The 13177-nt window shown below is 41.9% G+C and overlaps 1 protein-coding gene across 1 annotated transcript in view; it reads left to right on the plus strand.

The window, feature by feature from the left end:
* sh3rf1 (SH3 domain containing ring finger 1) overlaps nt 1-6826 on the plus strand; it is a gene marked incomplete at its 3' end in the record, with an annotated part of 24208 nt that extends 17382 nt beyond the window's left edge. The window contains exons 7-8 of the mRNA XM_010786573.1: nt 3059-3336; nt 6522-6826. Of these exons, the coding sequence (XP_010784875.1) occupies nt 3059-3336; nt 6522-6826 (583 nt within the window). The remainder of the gene's footprint in view (nt 1-3058; nt 3337-6521) is intronic.
* Between the last annotated feature and the right edge of the window lie 6351 nt (nt 6827-13177).

A 13177-nucleotide genomic window follows, 5' to 3' on the forward strand; every position in this document is an offset into this window, starting at 1 on the left:
ACACACACACACACACTGTGGATAAGTGTTCACTTTAATCCACATTGTATATTGTTGGCTTCTTTAGAGTTATTAGTAATTCAAGATTCATTATTAAATGAAATGGGGTACATAAGATATCATAACTAAATAACTTTGACTTGATATATTTGTTCACGACATTAGACCTGTCCTCTAATCTCTACTAGAATAAGATAAGTGTGCATGTTGGGTGTTTTAACTCTCCCGTCATGTACCTGATCTTGATATCCTTTTCATTACAGAGCTGGGGAAATGGTGTATTGCTTAGATTCTGATCCGTGCACGTCCAATTGTGACTGACTTTAGTTCTAATGTTAAGTTGAATTTGAGTTCAACCCATAAGTAATTCTTTAATTGGTTCAGATACATGACTCTCGGTACCACCGAGTGGGTTGTTTCTTTAAGGCTATTCTGACCCACGTTTGGACCAAAGGTAGATGGCATTTCCTCCTTTGTTCAGATTGACATTGATTTTGTTGAAGCCATGTGATTGGAGCATTTGCTCCTCAGCTGCATTCAGGGACACATCAAGCTCTGAGATGTAGGTGCTCGTTGTGGGTTACTGCATTAAAGAAAGACACGTCATATTCCAAGGAAAATGATTCTGAATGCATACCAACACAATCCCCAAAGACAAAAGAGTCCCCAAGTGTGTTTATGGGTGTGAGTGTTTTCATCAGTTCTGAAGTCACGCACCTGACAGGGTGACAGTTTCATTGGAACAACATTGAGAACGAATTGCAAGAAGTAAAAAAAACAGGAATGTACAACACACACACCCCCCCCCCCCCCCAACCCAACACCAACCACACCACACACACACACACACACAACACCAACACCACTATGTAACCCCCCACCACACACACACACACACAACACACACACACACCAACCAGGACACATAAAACACACACACCACGACAACATAACCACACAACACACGTACACCACCACACACACACACACACTCACACCATCACACACACACACACCACCACACACACACACACACACTACACACACACCACCACACCACCACCCAACCACACACACCACACACACACACAACACACAACACACACCACACACACAAAACACAAAACATGTACGCACACACCACCACCACACAACACACACACACACCACACCACCAACACCCACACACACACACAACCCACACANGTGGGAGAATTTTGGAAGGTTGAAGACCAGACGAGCCGCTGCATTCTGGATGAGCTGCAGAGGTCGGATGGCACATGCAGGTAGACCAGCCAGGAGGGAGTTGCTGTAGTCTAGGCGTGAGATGACGAGAGCCTGGACCAGAACCTGCGTCGCTTTCTGGGTCAGCTGGGGACGTATTCTCCTGATGTTGTAAAGCGTGTATCTGCAGCAGCGGGTTGTTGCAGCAATGTTTGCAGTGAAGGACAGTTTGTTATCTAGGGTCACACCCAGATTCCTTGCAGTCTGAGTCGGGGAAACAACAGAGGTGCCGATGTTGATTGTTAGGTCAAGAGTGGGACAATCTTTTCCCGGAAGGAAAAGCAGTTCAGTCTTGTCAAGGTTGAGCTTGAGGTGATGAGCAGACATCCACTGAGAGATGTCAGCTAGACAAGCAGAGATGCGTGCGACGACCTGGGTCTCTGAGCGGGTAAAGGACAGAATTAATTGGATGTCGTCAGCGTAGCAGTGGTATGAAAAACCATGCGGGCTAATGACAGACCCGAGCGAGTTTGCGTACAAGGAAAAGAGGAGGGGACCAAGAACAGAGCCCTGAGGGACCCCTGTAGTTAATTGACAAGGGTCGGACTCGGACCCTCTCCAAGTTACCCTGTAGGTACCTGTCTTTGAGGTATGAGGTGAGGAGGGAAAGTGCAGTGCCTGAAACTCCAAGTTCTTGGAGAGTGCGAAGGAGGATCTGATGGTTCACCGTGTCGAATGCAGCAGACAGCTCAGAAGGATGATGACAGAGGAGAGGGATGCTGCTTTAGCAGTTTGCAGTTCCTCAGAGACAGCAAGGAGAACAGTTTCTGTTGAGTGACCTGCCTTGAAACCAGAATGGTGCGGATCCAGAAGGTTCACTGCATATATGTTGTGGAATTGAATGTCATGATTGAAACAAACATGCAAGATTCCTGAATGCATTTCTATCATAGTTTTCCTGAATTAATTTGATATTTCTTGATAAATGATTGGGTTTCATAATGCATAAATGCTGTTCATGAGGATTTTGAACTCTGGCAAGATGCGCTATTGGTGTAAAGGTTGATTTTTTTCCCTTTTGTAAAATACTGTAGTAAGAACTTACTGATAGCAGCAAAAAACACCCGTATGGGACTTTACGAGCGAGCCAAACACACTTGATAGGCAAAGAGTGTGTGAATAACTGATGTTTCTGTTGGTACACACACACATGCTGTACACACGCAGAGAAAGCCATAACTCTGTATGTGTGTGACAGGAAGTCGATGGGCGGCCATAAGAGTGTGAATACGAGTCAATAATGTTGGGCTCACTGTTCTGCCATTCAGCACTCTGCAGAGAGGACCTCGAGCAGCCTGCAGCTCCATATGTGTTACAGTTGGACATTAAGTCGTGCTGATCCACCAGTCAGATAATAGCTCTGAAATCACTCACTTTGACAGAGGATAATGGCCCCGTTTGCACCTCCTGGTCTGCCATTATGGACAAAACACTGGCTATTAACATTTCTTACTAAACAAAACTCTATGAGGCTGTACTCAGGCACAGCTTCATAGAGTTTGATTGAGCTAAATGCTAACACCACAAACAAGTATAATGAAGCCTTATTTAGCTTGTTAGCATGACAACAATAGCTAATCAGCAGTAAACTCAGTTTGTTCTGGTATTTAGTTGTGAGAGAAAGTAATTATGGAGAAAAAAGACATGACACATTAATTGGTATGACAGAAAGACCCTTATTCCTAAAGCAATATCACTTTTGGTGACATATAATTAGATTAAAAAAAACATGTGAAACACTCAATGACAAGCCTCACTCCTCTGTCTCCCGTAGGGCTCCGTTTGGAGTTGGATCTTCTCGGTCGTCTGTATCCAGTCCAGTGGGTGGAGGAGGAGGAGGAGGAGGAGGAGGAGGAGGTAGCGGGTGCAGTAGACACTCTGCCCCTTCGTCCCCAGGCTCCCCGGGGCCCTCTTCTTCGCGTCCCTCCACCCCACTAGTAAACTCTGTTGCCAGTCCCGCCTCCTCTCCACAAACTGCCGCCGCCCAGCTGAAGAACTGCCTGCGCTCCAGCCAGCACACAGCCAACCAGGCCCGCACCTCAATGCAGCTGGGTAAGCACAAACACACACACACACACACACACACACACACACACACACACACACACACACACACACACACACACACACACACACACACACACACACACACACACACACACACACACACACACACACACACACACACACACACACACACACACACACACACACACACACACACAGACAAACACATGTTAGAAACACACAAAATGGGCTTTAATCATTAAGCACTGGATCCATGAAACATTCAGAAGGTTCGGTTTTGTTTCTATGTATTGGTCAATCCAATCACATGTTTACTGATTATTTAGGACATAACATAATCACAACCTTACATAGTAAATAAGCTATGTATAGTTTTCCTTTCCAAAACTGCACTCAAATAGAAGTTGAGATATCTACGTGTGAAACAAACATCCTGCAACAGAAGCAGCCACGTTAAAGACTCACAGTATGACATCATGAGAAAGGAGAGCCGTTTCTTGTTGCACCCTCCAGAGAAATGTTAAGCAAGTGGAAGGAATTTACTCACATCTCTGCTATTTTTCATGTCATGCTCGGCAATATCACGGCGCGCGATAAGACTGCTCAGCAGCCTCCAGGCTTTAAGGAGCAGAGTGCAGATAATTTGGGTCGTCGCAGCATTTTATCCCCTTAGTCTGTGTTTACAGAATAATAGAATATTGATCAATCATTAATTCAAGTAGCCTCTGCACCATGTAAAACTGTGCAGGTTTATGTTAACAGCAGACTATTTAACCTCTGGTTCCATCATGCTGTTAGTGAAAAGGAATCAGAACTAAAGAAAGAACCAGTTAGTGACATTCAGAACATGGCCAAAAGTGCACATTAAGATCATAAAAGATAGTTGAGAATCTCATTGCAAAACACACCAAAAGTACAAGCCATAAGTATATTTATCATATATCAATTAAATATTGATAAATCAGTCATATGCACATCATCTGTTTGATCATCTCTAACTTTTTTCCATTGATTCACCCATCAAAGCATCACAGCGCTTATAAAGACACACTGACACTTCCACAAAGACCTACTCATTTTGAGTATCTTTATATTATTCATCAGATCTTGTGATTAATTGATTTCAGACATTTTTGCCTTAACAATAAAGTAGACACAGGAGAAAGGTGATTAGGGGAAAGAGATTTTGGGGGGAATTGCAATTATATTGTCAGAGCCTTAATCCACTGTAGGCCCCAGCAGCCCAAACATGCCTGTCTTTTGACTGTTCAAAAACACAGAATGGAGAAGAAAACGCAAAACAATCATTCAAACAGTGAGAGCAAAAAGGGAACAGGTGTATTCTTGTTGTGAGGGGACAATTGAAAACAAAGAGCCTTCATGCTGCAAACAATTTTGCTTGGAAAAAACCCTATGATATTGTTCTATGAACATCATACATGCTCACTCCATCTTTCCTCTGCACAATACGAACCCACTGAATCATTGCTGAACATAAGCCTCTGTAGCAGAACAGCTATAACAACATGCTGTAACTGGGAGCAGAATTATTCAACACAACTGCAGAATGCACTGAAACTGTGCACATACAGTCGGCACAAAACAGAGATCTGATCGTGCAGTGGTATTGCTTATGCACACACACACACACACACAAACACACACACACACACACACACACACACACACACACACACACACACACACACACACACACACACACAATCACAAACGGGACACACACACCTATTTGTGAACAAGGTCCAGATCATACCCGCCTTGTTCTCCACTCAGAGTCTATTCATCTCTCCAGAACCCCTTTCTCTCTTCCCTTTGTATGTTTTCTTTCTCCTTCTGAGAAAATAATGGTGACCGTTTCTTTGGGACGCTGACAAGTACACACTGTGAGAACACTGCCAAGAATAACACACACACACGCACACACAGGCATGTGCACAGTGAGCACACATATTTCCTGTACGCGCAGCTGAATGACATCACTGTGCTTGCTTTTTGTTTTATGGAGGCGTAATGACAGAGCTTCCTTTCCCCTCTCTGTTTTTCTCTCTCACTCTCACATACACACAAACAGACACACATCTGGTCTCCATTACAAAATAAAGTATGTGCATAGTTCTAGCGCTTAGTGGTTTTATCACATGACCAGTGAGCCTCTCTGTGGATGTCTGCCTAAGTACTGCAGTGTGGAAGAACAGGTGGCTAGTGTGTGTTTTTGAGCATCTATGCCTGTGTGTGTGTATGTGTGTACTTTATCCTCATGAGAAGCAAATGACCTCATACAAATTGAACGCTGGGAAAAGTGATCCAAAACTCAGGACATCTCAGACAGTTTATTTTCCTGATGGGGTTTGTTCAGAATTTAGGGTGCTCGAATTAAGCTTAGATTATTCACAGTGCTCCACATATTCAAATGTTTTAGGGATGGGGTTTGAATTATTCAACCTTATTATCCCAGGTTGGGCTGTTTACCTGGTGTTTGTGAGTTTTATTCAGAGTAAGAAATGGACTATGTAGGAGAATTGAAGACTCCAAACTTTTAAACAAGATACTCATAGATAATGAACTTAATATGACATATGGGGATAGGCATGTTTAGAAAAACAAAGGTTGGAAGACTTAAAAGTGATATCTGTCAAAGGTGTTAACTTGGTGTAGTTGTGACAACAAATAAGGAATGTGGGGTGAAATTAGCATAATTAAAATAAGTAAAACAATTGTTAATCTTTTTGTTTGTCTGTGTAAACCTTGTAGTGAAAGAGTTTGTTTATTCTAATACGATATGATACAATTGTAGGCTTTAGAAGCTTAAGCTTCCACCTACACATTTTCAGTTTAGTTATTCATTTATTTTATGTGCTTTCTTTTCGAAATGTCATAAATACTGTAGTACATTTTAACTTCTCATTATTTTCAGCAGCCTTTTCCTATGTTATCCTAAAGCCTTAACGCATAAACGAATAATGGGTGTTAATTAATGTTGCTCTACCCAGTAAACCTTTTCAGAAAGAGAATCTCTCTGTAACCTAAAGTCTGCATAAATGTGGCTTTTGAAGGATTATTTTGATATCATATCTCTCTTCAGATATTGAGAGCTCCCAAAACATTGGCATGGACTCACTCAGGAACGAAATAACTGCATTTATAATCAGTTTTTACATTAATAACAACAAGTTTTTTTTCTGTTTTAGTCCACAGTCCACCAGCTGGCAGCCCGGAGCGTCCCACAGTGGCTCTCTCCCCGCTGCGTCCTCAGAGCTCCTCCCCCTCGCGCTGCCCTGGCCAATCGGGTCGTCCTCACTCCATGGTGTCTCCGGGACCCTGCCTAGGGCCCTCCCCTCTCTCTTCGCCCGCCTCGAGGCCCCTCCTCCCGCTCTCCTCCCCTCTGTCCTGCCTCACGCCTCCCAACGTGTCAGCGGTGCTCCTCAACGGCGACCCAGCCAATCCCCTCCAGCCGCCATCGCCGGGCCCCTCCCACGCACCCAAAGCAGAGAAGGTGAGCCTCATCTTGACAACTGCAAAAGCACATTTTAGCTGCGAGCCATGTATCATTGCTTTGTTTTTAGATTCAACCACTTTTCAGAGTAATGCTGTAAAGAATCCTCTGTGGAAAAAGAAAGTGATTAAACAGATTTGCAATAGATGTGTTGTGTTTTGAGAAATTAGAGCAACTAGCACTCTTTAATAGAATAATTGGATGTCTTGCTTCTGCAAAGTTACTTCTATTATGCTCACCACATGCATACTCAAGAGTGCATTAACATCAAGACAAGATATCATTTTTTCCCATGTCCCCAAAAGAGAAAATCTTTTTTATAAAATAAGTGTTGAATACCTAATGGTTCAACATGTTTTAATTAATGTTTGATTTTCATCAAGTAAGATGTTAATCAAATAAGAGCACAGCCTTCTAAATATGGGCTACTTCTATTAATTATTTCCACCCTCTTTTACTATTGTTATAATGTTCTTGATTAAAGAATGTATCATTTAGTCTGCAAATTGAACGCACGGTACATTAATGTCTGCAAGTAATTTATTTTCTCTGAACAAAACTCCAAAACATATGAATTATTGATGGACTAGCAGTAGAAAGAAAGCAGCAGCTTATAACAAATGAGAAGCTAACAGAAGGAAACGTTTGTTATTATAAAAAAAAAACAAGTGATTGATCAATTTTTACAATTCTTGCTGGTTGATTCTCTGTCATTCAAACAAATTGATGAATGGAGTAACTGTTGTAACTCTAAACCTGATGGTCTCTAATGGATGAACATATCCAGAGGCAGGCATCTGTTTTGTTGGAGAAATTCAATATGGGAAAACAAATACTGAGTTTGCGTGAGTCCGTTAAGAAAACACAATCCCTCTTGTTTTGGACCACTCAGCTAAAATAGTGCAAATACAATAAGTGTGAGAAGAAGAAAAACATGGTGCCACTTCCCCTTCTTCTAATGTGCCAGTAGTCCCCTCCCACCTCCGTTAGTGTCATTCACCGGGCAGCTGGCACACCTCTTGGATGCCATCCTCCATGTTGTGAGATGTTGCGTTAGAGCGCTGGATGTTAAATCGGGCCGCACTGACAGTGAAGGATGGCAGCGAGAGCTCGCATCTGTCTCGGCTCCATTTGTTTCACTGTTGGCTCCACTGTCTGGGACAGCTAATCTATGGCTAGCTGACAAACAGCTCATTGACTATGGAACAGCAGGAAGCGGCCTTGTTTACATCGGCACACTCAAAGATGGCTTGAACCGAATTCTGGACCATTACTCATAGGCTGAATATATCTCGTAAAAGTTGGAACAAGGTGTTTAAAATGCCCCATTTGTCATTCTGATATCACAGAATGCCACCTTATCACAAGTACAAAGGTTGTTTCTTGTTATACTAAATGAAATATCTGCCTTAAAGAATAATTCTAGTGTTTTTTGATATGCTTTTTCTCTGCCTTCTATTAATCCTAAGCAACGACCTGCCTCAACGAGTCTCAACAAGCTGCCACTCCCCCCCAAAACGTCCTTTCAATATGGATTTGGCTATTTTAAGAATCACAATAGGATCAAAATACAGTTTTAGAAGCTTTAACTCCCTGAGAGGTTGAAAATGATACTGAATAATGGCACAAAAATATCAAATGCTGTCACTTTAAGTTGGCAAAATATGATATGGTCATAATAACCATTTAACAAATAAGTCTGGATAAGTCTTACCCTTATCCACAGTGCTTATATGTGTTGCTTTCAGCACGGGGGGGCAGAAGCATCAGGTTGAAGTCAGGGTGGTGATGAGCCGAACAGAGTCAGTCTTTGTTACAGAGGCCATGATGAAGCGGCTATGATAACCGTCTGGCGGACACAGAGTAATCTCTGTTTGTCACGCTGTCTACAGCCTGCATCACAGACGTACATCACGTTGGACATTGAGAAGTTCTTGTAGACTTTCTGAAGGAGTCTGCACTCACAGGACAGCTGACAACTGAAACGCTGTCAGTAAGTCAGGCAGGATTTCAGAAGGTCTGTTAAGTGTTTATACAAAAGCATTGATGGCATTGATCTTCGATGAAAATGGGAGGAGTGACTATAGTATGGCCAATTTTCCTTTCAAATCTGGAATTGTTAGTGTTGAGCAGTAAATGAGCACAATGTGACTGTTTCTACATTGTCTGCGTAATGTGTGCAAACACATCAGAATGGAGAAAGACATCTTTCCGTAAGGGATTAATAAAGTATGTCTTCTTCTTTCTAATGTAAGTGTCTTGGAGGTTTCTAATTGGGAAGAGATTCACATTTACTAGCATAAGTATACATTTTGTACAAACAGGTTTATAAAAGGAAAAGCAAAATGGAAACTAACTAACTACTAAAAGTTAGCTTCCCTGTTTCAGCATCCTGCCGCAGTGCAAGGCCTTGTACTAAATTACACTTCAAATGCACAGGAATGAAATTGTGAGTGTATGCTGCCATCTGGTGGTTGACTTATGAACAACAGCAGCAGCAGTTTGCCTTTCTTGCACGCACACACACACACACACACACACACACACACACACACACACACACACACACACACACACACACACACACACACACACACACACACACAGGGGAGCATACACATGCACACAGGGGAGCACACACACTCAAAGGCAGCTGATTAAGCCTTTAAGCCTGCAGATGAAAGGGGAGAGGGAGTATTTACTCACTTTTTTCCGCTGTTGTCAGTCCCACCTCCTTCCTTTCCTCTCTCCTTTTACACCCCTCTGTCCTCCCTGCTATCTTCCTGTTTCTACACCTTTCCTCTGTCCTCTCCACCTTATTCCCCCTCTCTGAGTCCCTCCTCTTTCATTGCTTTCTCCTTCTCTGCAATGTTCTCCCCTTCTCTTAATCTTTATTTTCTCTCCATTTTGTTCTCCCTTTCCCAAATTAAAATTAAAATGCGCTTTATTGCATGACAGGAAAGAAGGCTATGTTGCCAAAGAGGTGGAACATTTCATATGCATACTGTAGGCAGTGAGCACGATTTGATTTATGTTAAAGTAATTCAAAAAAAGCTTTATAAACCTAATCCTGTGAGAAATAACCAAGTCTTATTGTTTAGGGGGATGCAGAACATCTCTAAAGGCGTGCTGTTGTTCCAGACGGTCTGCTGAGTCAAAGTATTTATACAGCATCGCTTGCTTGGTCAGCAATTTTTCTGTGCTGCCACATTTACATAGTAAGACTGGTCATTAGGGCCAGGAATTGTCGTCGTTACACTTTTTATTTATTTGGTTTTGATCAGACACTTATACCAGTGATTTGGAAAACAGTGTACTTCTTCAGTGTTGATGCATATGGTTGTTGGATGTTGACTTTGGGCCGTAATACTTCCAAATTGATGGAAAGGTCTGTGAACTCCTTAAAGTTCTCCTGTTGTGCCGTAATGTTTCAATTTTTTATATTATTAAGTTGGCCCTGATTTTTTTGCCATGAAATACCTTTGTTAGTCCACAATTATCCACAGTGCCTGACCTTTGAGTGTTTATGATTGTATTAAAGTGTCTAAACTATGCTATGTTATCGATTGGATTGTAAATATATATATGTTTATATATAATGTATTTCTAGGTTTTTGAACATTTCGTCCGACTGATAAACAAGCTATTTTGCAATGTTAACTTGAGCTTGAAATTATGATGGACAACACAAAGTGGTTGATCAAAAAACAAAAAAGGCAAGGCAAGCATATAATACCCATTCAACATAAGGCAATTCACTGTGCTTTACAAAAATAAAAACTTTAGAGCTTAAAGAAATAGTGCAGCAGAATCACAATAAAAAAATGACATTTAAAAACACTGATTAAAAAGCATAAATGGATTATTGAATGGTTAGCTGCAGGCAAAAACCCAATAAATCCCAATCTGAAATCTTTCATTTCTCCCAAATTGGGGAAATGTATACTGTTACAGCAAAGGGACAGTGCAGATAAAGTATATTCTTTTTTTTCATTGTGTCGTTTTTTCCTGTATCTCTGACAGGTTATCACTGAGATCGTCTCCATGTTTTCTGACTACTTCTTTTAACTGCAGTCGTGAAGCTCAGGCGGTTTAAAGACTAGCTGTATGTGTTACTGAGCCATCTGCTAAGGCTTGTCAATTTGGTATGACAGCTGGGCGGGTAAAAATAATAGGTATAAATATAAATGTTCATTATATCGAAGCAGTGGCCTTAGCAATGTGATTAGAAGTCACCATTACCCCAGAATAGTATGTTTAATGAATACATTTTGGAGAAATTATGAAAACTGGAGCAAAGAAAATGAAAAGGCTTGTGATGCCCTCCTGTAAAGAGGAGAGAATAAAGTCATTAACAGTTTCTGATCAAGGTTAGCACTTACGATGGGAGAAAAATGTTGTTCACACATAGTAAACAAATATTTACACGTTCAGGTGGGGAAGCTGAAGAAAACACCAGAACCTAACAGGAAATCTGTGAAAATGTGGAGGAAAGGGACATTACCTCATACTGTGTATATAACTGTGATTTCTTAGACTGTGTGCCAGACTTCGTAGAACAGGATCACACTGAATTATGAAGTTCAGTCCATGTCATGTGCATCCTCTGATTTTACTGCCTCCGTTTCATGGAAGGCGCTTTGGTACTTCCCTTTACGATTATATCTAAGAAAGTGGAGCCAATTCAATGTACCGTTCAGTTTCAATTACATGCAATATTCCTGAGCGGCCAGTCCTGCAGTGTGGTCCGCAGCACGCGACACACACACACACACACACACACACACACACACACACACACACACACACACACACACACACACACACACACACACACACACACACACACACACACACACACACACACACACACACACACACACACACAGCTCCAGTCAAATCATAGTTTGATCTCCTTGCAAATCTGATGTCCTGACTTCAATCCAATACCACTTTTTATTATGTATATCTAGATTATCTTGACTAAAAATGGCCTGTCCCTGAAAAGGCTCAGCGTAAGCGACGACCTGAAAGAGAGGTGAGGGAGAATCCGGCTAATTCAACATCTCCCCATCGGACTGATGCCTGACCTCCAGCTGTCCGTCCAGTTTGTGCTCAATTAGCAAAATAACTCTCTCCTTGGCACATGTGCAACCATCGCAGCGTGCGTGACCTTTTGCTCCACGCTAATTAAATTACTAATAAATCCAGACACTAAATTTCTCTGTCACTAACGAGTGGGTGTGGAGGTCAGGCGGAGAGGAGAGGCAGAATGAAGGCGACAGCGATGCAGGGGGTCTGCTAACTCATTCCCCTCCTGGAACCAAGTGGAACATTGGGAGCATAGAGATATTAACTGAGACGAGTGAGAGTACTTTCCAAAAAAGAAAATGGAAGAATACTCTAGCAAGAAGCCACTTTACTGTATGTCGCTTTCATTCATGAGAGCCAGATGAATTGGTCATTAAATAGAAAAATAAGATACAAAAGGCACTTTGTGTCATTTCACTGTTGTGTGCTCTTTCCACACTGGCATTCATGCATTAGCTAGCTCATTGAACTGAAGGGTGTTGGGGAAAAGAGAGTTGCAAAGAGGTCATAGTATGCTTTTTGAGGTTTTTCCCTTTCCGGTAGTGTGTTATATAGATTTGTGTGCATGTAAATGGTCTGCAAAGGCTAAAATCACAAAGTTATGGAACAAAAGGACATCACAATGGAGCACTAGCTCTAAGCTTGAGCACATTGTACGTGATAGGCTAAGGGGCGGGACATCTCTAAGCTGGTGGACCAATCACAACAGCTAACCAATCAGAGCAGCTCTGGTTTCAGACAGAGGGTGAAAAGACAGCACAGGCAGTATGAGAAAAGTAAAGAGCTTTTTGAACATTAAAGCATGGAGACATGTCCCAGAAGAGACGCTAAATAAATAAAATTAAAAAGCACTCTTTCGCCAAGGCCAGTCAGCGAACACAAAGAGCTAGATGGACTCAAATGTCAGTTTCTAAATCATGTTCTATCACCTGCAATCTTGTTTAACAGCTACACGTTTGTCATTGATTGAAAACAAAACATTTGATGTGATCGAGAAGAAAGAGCACACGACATAGTTTGAGCTGTTTTAAAGTCTGTGTGACGGTTCATACCGAAGAAATAGATGCAAACATGAACAGCCTCTTATCTACACGCTAAAGGCATGAAGAAGAAAGCATCAAGAGGCAATCCAGATGATTGTTCTAGAGGCTCTGTCCGTCAGGTTATTAGATTATGCAAACATGTCTTCTTCCCACCTCTCCCACGGCCGGCCACTTTGGAATCGGTCGTGTTTTGGCTTTGAACCACGGCTCCTTCCTC

Source organism: Notothenia coriiceps, unplaced genomic scaffold, assembly GCF_000735185.1.
Source record: "Notothenia coriiceps isolate Sejong01 unplaced genomic scaffold, NC01 NC01_scaffold00029315, whole genome shotgun sequence".
Classification (NCBI taxonomy): domain Eukaryota; kingdom Metazoa; phylum Chordata; class Actinopteri; order Perciformes; family Nototheniidae; genus Notothenia; species Notothenia coriiceps.